Source organism: Ovis aries, chromosome 7 (genome assembly GCF_016772045.2).
Source record: "Ovis aries strain OAR_USU_Benz2616 breed Rambouillet chromosome 7, ARS-UI_Ramb_v3.0, whole genome shotgun sequence".
NCBI lineage: Eukaryota > Metazoa > Chordata > Mammalia > Artiodactyla > Bovidae > Ovis > Ovis aries.
The window spans coordinates 26076284-26083556 of NC_056060.1; the positions used below are offsets into that span (position 1 = coordinate 26076284).

Below are 7273 nucleotides of genomic sequence, written 5' to 3' on the forward strand. Positions count from 1 at the left end.
TTATATATATTAACCACAAATAATTCTACATTAAACCCCAAAAGTACAATTTATAACCATATCAAAAATATGGAAATTTTAGGATGATTCTCAAAATAAGATATGCAAGTTTTACTCACCAAAATCTGAAAACACTGCTGAAAGTAATTAAATGGGACTTACATAGATACAGAGGTATAGTATTTAATGGCTACCAGGAATAAATACATTTATTTATTTATTTACAGATCTGACAACACTCAAAGCAAAATTTGATGCTGCAATTTCCTGACCTAAAATACCAAAGACAGAAGCATAAAGCTACTTTATGGTTAGTGAGAAGACTATCACATCATTTATGAAATTGTCCTATAAATCACTAGCTGTTTGCATACTCTCTTCATTGCTGCTTTCATCTCTTTATTCCTGAATGTATAAATAACTGGATTCAAGAAAGGAGTGACAACCGCGTCAAAAATAGCAAGAAACTTGTCCATTTGGGAATTGGGGTGCGGCCATGTATAGACAAACATGGTTGGACCAAAGAACAAAATAACCACAGTGATGTGGGCTGACAAAGTGGAGAGGGCCTTGGATGAACTGCCCGAGGAGCGTTTCCAAACAGTTAACAGGATGAAGATATAGGAGATGAGGAGTATAAAGAAGGAACTAACACAGATAAACCCACTATTCACAGTGACCATGAACTGAAGTCTGTAAGTATCTGTACAGGCCAGTCTGAGGAGCCGAGGAAGATCACAGTAAAAGCTGTCCAGTACATTAGGACCGCAGAAGGGCAAATTCACAATAAATGCTAGCTGGAACAGGGAGTGGCTGACACCAAGGGCCCAGGCAGCAGCCAGAAACAAAATGCACATCCTTGGGCTCATGATGCTCAGATAGTGGAGAGGCTTACATATGGCAACATATCTGTCAAAGGCCATGGCTATGAGCAGCACCATCTCCACCCCACCGATGACATGGATGAAAAAGATCTGAGCAATGCAGCCTCCAAAGGAAATGACTTTACGCTTTCTGAAAAGGTCATGGATCATCTTGGGAGAAGTGACAGAGCAGGCTCCCAAGTCAATGAAGGAGAGGCTGGCCAGTAGGAAGTACATGGGGGAATGCAAGTGAGGATCAGTGGTCACAGAAAACACAATGAGGATGTTTCCAGTCATGCTTGCCACATAGAGCACAGAGGAGAACACCAGGAGGAGCAGCTGGAACTCCCATGAATGAGTGAGTCCCAGAAACACAAACTCAGACACCATCGAGTGATTCCCTCCATCCATCGATCCAGCCAACAAGGCTGCCGCTGAAATATTGATAAATATGAAAATGAAGAGGAAAGTCTGATTATGGAGATGATAATTTATGATTTTTCAATGTCCTCATATTGAATGAAAAGTATGTAATTATCCAGTTCATCAAATATACAAAAAATAATAATAATAATTAACATTATATCATCACAAAGTGTGGGCTGCAACATACTTCAAATATCATCAATACTCACACTTCAATACTCTGCTCTCAAATTAACACATTAAACAAGAACAAAAGTGTCCATGACTTCATCAGCTGTTTAAATCTCTTCTGATACTGATTATTCCACATTTCCAAAATATCCCATTATGCTTTTATGTATATCTCATAATCCACTTTTCTCACAATTTACAAAAAGTAGTGATGAGAGGAAAACATTGACTGGTCAGTTGTCACCTGGAGTGAACGGGACATGAGACATGAATAGATACTGAATTAGGATAGACTGTAGATTAGAATAGACTGTAGATTAAGAAAATACTAGGGTATGTAAAATTGGAGGCCCTGCAAGTACAACAGGACAGGAGAAGTATGCAGATTCTAGTAAATAAAACAAACACAGCTTTCCATCACATTTTATCATATTCATGGCTATTCTGGGTGCCTCTAGTTTCCACATAATTTTTCATGGCTACAAATATCTAAACTGCACTCAATACTCAGTAAGGCTTTCATAATGGAACCTACAGTAGCTAAGTGTGAAAGGCTTTCTCCAGGTCTAATAAATGTGTATCTGAGGGATTTCTGCACTTTCTGCTAAGGTATATTCCTAAAGTCACAGATGATGTAAAAAATCTCTGAAAACATTTGCTTTCTCTCCATACATGTGAAGGTACTGAGGTCAGCACTTGAAATAGTTGCAATATTAAGTTGTAATTCATCAGTGCCTCAGTTTGTTGTTACCTTTAAGTCCACTGAGATCCCTCTATCCTTAGAAGTACTCAGTACCGCCTGCACGGTTACCTCTTTTAAGGTTTGATATTATCCTGCTTACTTGGCTTGGAAATCTGTTCAGATATTTAATCTTAAAGGCAATTTGTATCTCATACTTTCGATTTACAATTATAAAATAGGAATATCAAATATAAGTCACATTTTAGGAGGGCAAATAAGCTTTCTTTTTGATCCTAAATCATACTATATATAAGGAGAAGGAAATGGCAACCCACTCCTATTCTTGCCTGGAGAATCCCAGGGACGGAGGAGCCTGGTGGGCTGCTGTCTATGGGGTCGCACAGAGTCGGACACGACTGAAGCGACTTAGCAGCAGCAGCGGCGGCATACTATATAAAACATGACACAGAATTTAGTTCTTTAATATACATAGTATTTATATGTGAGGTGGAGAGTGAGCAGACAACAGTGTTGTGTTTCTCTGTCCAGACACTCATCTCAATCACTCCCTGTAGTAGAAGGTATTCCCTGAGAACACCTACTAGAGGTTAATTATTTTCAGACCTAGTGAAAAGCAACAGAACAGCTATACTGTTATCCATTTTTTGAGGTACAATTCCAGACCTTCTCATTCAAAGGGCCATCTGACTGATGCCCTCATTCACCCAGTCTGCAAACCTGACAGAAGCTGTCACTATGTCTGGGTCACCACCACCGGCATGAATGTCTTTCTACTCTCATCTGCATGCATTGACTGTGCTATCATATCCCAGTCCGATGGTCCACAGTCTCAAGCTACACAGTGTTACCATAAACCTGAGGCTTGGAGTAGTGGGCAGGGAATAACCACTGTCTCCTGCTCATCAGGGCAGAGAGAATCAGCAAGGGAGAGGACTGATGGGATGGATGTACATGGGAAAGTAATGGAGGCATGGTGGGGGCAGGATGGGGGCAAGAAGCTTAGTAATTGTTGAAAAACCTTCAAAGCTTTGGTGAGGAAAAGAATATGTGCTCAGCATGGATGGAAAGTTTTCATGAAATTATTTATGGGCCATTTTGTCCAAGGTGATTATCAATCACATGAAAAACCCCCAACCAGGTTCACACAACTAGAATTGGGGGCCATAACCTACAGCTCTTGACTCTTATTCCAGAGAAAATAATCAAGCAAAATAAAAATCCACAAAACACTATTTCCATATAATGTCCATTATTAACACTAAATTATATAATTAGTGTAATAATAAATAAAATATATAAAGTGAGTGCATAGTTAGAGATTATTTGACTAGTAAAATAGAAAATTATATTTGGGAAAGTGGTTATTCACTGCGAATATATTTCTGTACTGACGTGTCCTTTTTGCTGGTTATGCAACTGGTCATTACAACTGTAAAACACTTAAGTTGTTGTCTCTAAGGAGACCTTTCTTTTGTTCATCCTAAATTTTATTATCCTTAAAAAAGGTCAGTTAAACTCACTAGCTATAATGTAAACATACTAGCTATTATTGACAATTTTGTTCATAAGAACTTTAAAAAAAAAAAAAAACTCCTGTAAATCAAAGAGCTGAGAAAACAGTTGAAAAAACATGAATTGAACACATAACAAATACTGTCTAATGTGGATATAACACATGTCAAGTGAATAGCAAGATAAATATTTGGAATGTGTTTTAGACATTCAATAATAGAAGATTACTAGTGTCAGCAATAGCAGGTGGGGAAGGCCGCTCCCAGGGTAGAGATACTGATTTGACTCTATAAGAATTAGTGAAAGCTACCAGTCAGAATGGCTGCGATCCAAAAATCTGCAAGCAATAAATGCTGGAGAGGGTGTGGAGATAAGGGAACCCTCCTACACTGTTGGTGGGAATGCAAACTAGTACAGCCACTATGGAGAACAGTGTGGAGATTCCTTAAAAAATTGCAAATAGAACTACCTTATGACCCAGCAATCCCACTGCTGGGCATACACACCGAGGAAACCAGAATTGAAAGAGACACATGTACCCCAATGTTCATCGCAGCACTGTTTATAATAGCCAGGACATGGAAACAACCTAGATGTCCATCAGCAGATGAATGGATAAGAAAGCTGTGGTACATATACACAATGGAGTATCACTCAGCCATTAAAAAGAATTCATTTGAATCAGTTCTGATGAGATGGATGAAACTGGAGCCGATTATACAGAGTGAAGTAAGCCAGAAAGAAAAACACCAATACAGTATACTAACACATATATATGGAATTTAGGAAGATGGCAATGACGACCCTGTATGCAAGACAGGGAAAGAGACACAGATGTGTACAACGGACTTTTAGACTCAGAGGGAGAGGGAGAGGGTGGGATGATTTGGGAGAATGACATTCTAACATGTATACTATCATGTGAATTGAATCGCCAGTCTATGTCTGACGCAGGATGCAGCATGCTTGGGGCTGGTGCATGGGGATGACCCAGAAAGATGTTATGGGGAGGGAGGTGGGAGGGGGGTTCATGTTTGGGAATGCATGTAAGAATTAAAGATTTTAAAATTTTAAAAATAAAAAACTAAAAAAAAATAAAATAAAAATAAAAAAATAAAACTATAAAAAAAAAAGAATTAGTGAAAGCTAAATAGAAAGAGAAAGAAATACCTTGAATTACATAATATCAAGGTGACTTTTAATATTACCTACCATTATTCATGTGTATATAGCTCATATTATATACCCAGATTCATACAGAAGTCAACAAATAGTTCTCAACTGTGAGGTTATATTAAAACAGCCTTATTAAAGCCATGACTACAGGTCAGTGATCTTTATTATTCTTTTTGGTTTGTTCTTGATTCTCTCCACCATCTTTTTCAATAGTTTCAACATGCTTAAGGGAAAGTTTCTCATTTTAAAACTTATAGGAGCATGATGAATAGTCTCCTAGTGAGAAGGCACCTAAGGCTTCACAACGTATTTCTCATTGGGGTTAGCTAACATTTCATCTCCATACCTACAGTCAGCACTCAGCTTATTTTCAGGAAGTATATGGAATAATCTGAGATGTATAGAAAAGTAAAATAGAGAGACAGGAGAACAAATAAATTTAAAATATTTAAAATATCTTAAAGATTGGATAGAGGGGAAATTCGAAAAGATGTGCAAAATGACAAAAAAGAAGCAAGAGGAGAAAAGAGAAAGAGCACATCAGAGTTCAGAGAGTACAAAATACGATAGCCTGTATTTCTGAGAACCCAGGTCAGTTAAGGAGAATATCACCCTCTCACCTTTAATTCACTGATTCAGGGCTGCTCCTGACTTTGAAACATTGGATTGCATTTAAGGAAGGCAGATGCGTCTATCACCTGCCCTGTCAGGCTCACAAAGTTTCTATGAAAATCACACTTGATAATGAATGGACAGGTTGCCTTTTATGCTGCACAATGATACACACATGTAATTCACAGTAAAAATTCAACTCTTATTATGACTTGAGGAGTCTAGCATATACTAAGCCGAAAAAGGTATACAGGACAATACACAGCAGATATATGAAATTCTCCCCCATGTACATTTTCTATACATTCTACTATCCCAGAAGGGCTCTCTGCCCTGTCAGCTTCTACTACTGCAGGTTAGAATACAGTTATTTTCAACGTTTGGTTCTTCTATATCGTGGATTTATCACATGGGTATACGCTCATATCAAAAGTCCAGAAATAATTCCCAAATTTTCATCTCTATCTTCTTCAGTCCTACAAATACAAAATGTCACATATTTCCTTTCATGCCTTACAGTAAAAGAGTTAATAGTTTGGGCTCTGATGTCAACCAGGATTTTTTTTTTTCTTTCATTGAGGCTCAGTTGCTCACTTGCTGTGTGAGAATGACGAAATTATCTGACCTCTCTGAGCTTCAGTTTTGCAGGGTGTTGTGGGAAATAAATGATATATGTATGTAAACATATCTGCCTCAGTACCTAGCACACAGTATGACACAATAAATAGTACTTAATATAGTAAGGACTATTTACATCATGGCTTTCAAAGATTGACAATATTCCCGAATATCTGAATCATTCATTATTCTAATGTATTGAACCTAGACCTTGTTTTATAAATTTTTATGTCTACACTTGTATCCAATCACTTAAGTATATTTCCCAAATAAGTGTACTCTTCAGGAGAGATATTAACCTAAGACTGCCTGAGGGATGCAGGAAGAAGCTTAGTGCTCTGCTTAGGCTGTGACCCTTTCACTACTGCCATCCCTATAATCCAAATCATAAAGTTCAATTCCTCACCTTAAAAAAGTTAAGTTTTTCCTGACCACTTCAGACAATATTGGATATTTCTTTAACGTTTAAGGATAAAAGTGAGTCAAGAAGGAAGAAAGGAGAAGGGCAGGTGTTTTGAGGGATTTCTAAAGGCTGTGTCCATCCAGGAGCAGATATGTATTGAGCTGAGGCAAGGAAGCCAAACTATACAGTACCAGTTGTTCAGGAAAATACAATATTCTCCAAACTGCCTTTTTCAATTCAGTTCAGTTCAGTCGCTCAGTCGTGTCCGACTCTTTGCATCCCCATGAATTGCAGCACACCAGGCCTCCCTGTCCATCACCAACTCCCGGAGTTAGGTATATTGAATTCTTCAGTTTTGATCTTCAATTTAACTATGCAATTTGAGAAAACAGGTTGTTTAGGCACATTATAAAGTCAGATGTTTACTTAAGACCAAAGTCTTATGTTTTATTATCAGTCTTAATTTCTCACTTATTTATTTGCTAATTTAAATGGATTTGCTTTCTATGAATGTTGTACAAGTTTGATCCTTATCTAACATGTATATAAATATACATCACTGTGTGATGAGGTCACAGACATGGAACAGATTCTCTAATATAGGAGAAGAGTAGGGAAAGTAACTACAGTGATGAGAAAAGGCAGCACAGCAAATGTGACATCTGTGTATAGCTTTAGAGACGGTAAATATCATAATACACAAACATAGGAACTAAAATTTCATTTAAAGAAGATGGTCCCTTGGATTGCAAGATCAAACCAGTCAATCCTAAAGGAAATAAGCCCTGA

At 37.6% G+C, this 7273-nt stretch overlaps 1 protein-coding gene across 1 annotated transcript; it reads right to left on the reverse strand.

Annotated features, from left to right (window-relative positions):
* Window positions 1-335: 335 nt before the first annotated feature.
* LOC101119825 (olfactory receptor 4F3/4F16/4F29) lies at window positions 336-1283 on the reverse strand. Its single transcript, XM_027972192.2, has one exon. It carries the CDS (start codon window positions 1272-1274, stop codon window positions 336-338), a length of 939 nt encoding a protein of 312 aa, XP_027827993.1. The 5' UTR covers window positions 1275-1283.
* Window positions 1284-7273: the final 5990 nt, after the last annotated feature.

Coding starts and splice junctions, on each gene's coding strand:
- LOC101119825 (XM_027972192.2), bottom strand. CDS start 1,274: ATGGATGGAGGGAATCACTCGATGGTGTCTGAGTTTGTGTTTCTGGGA.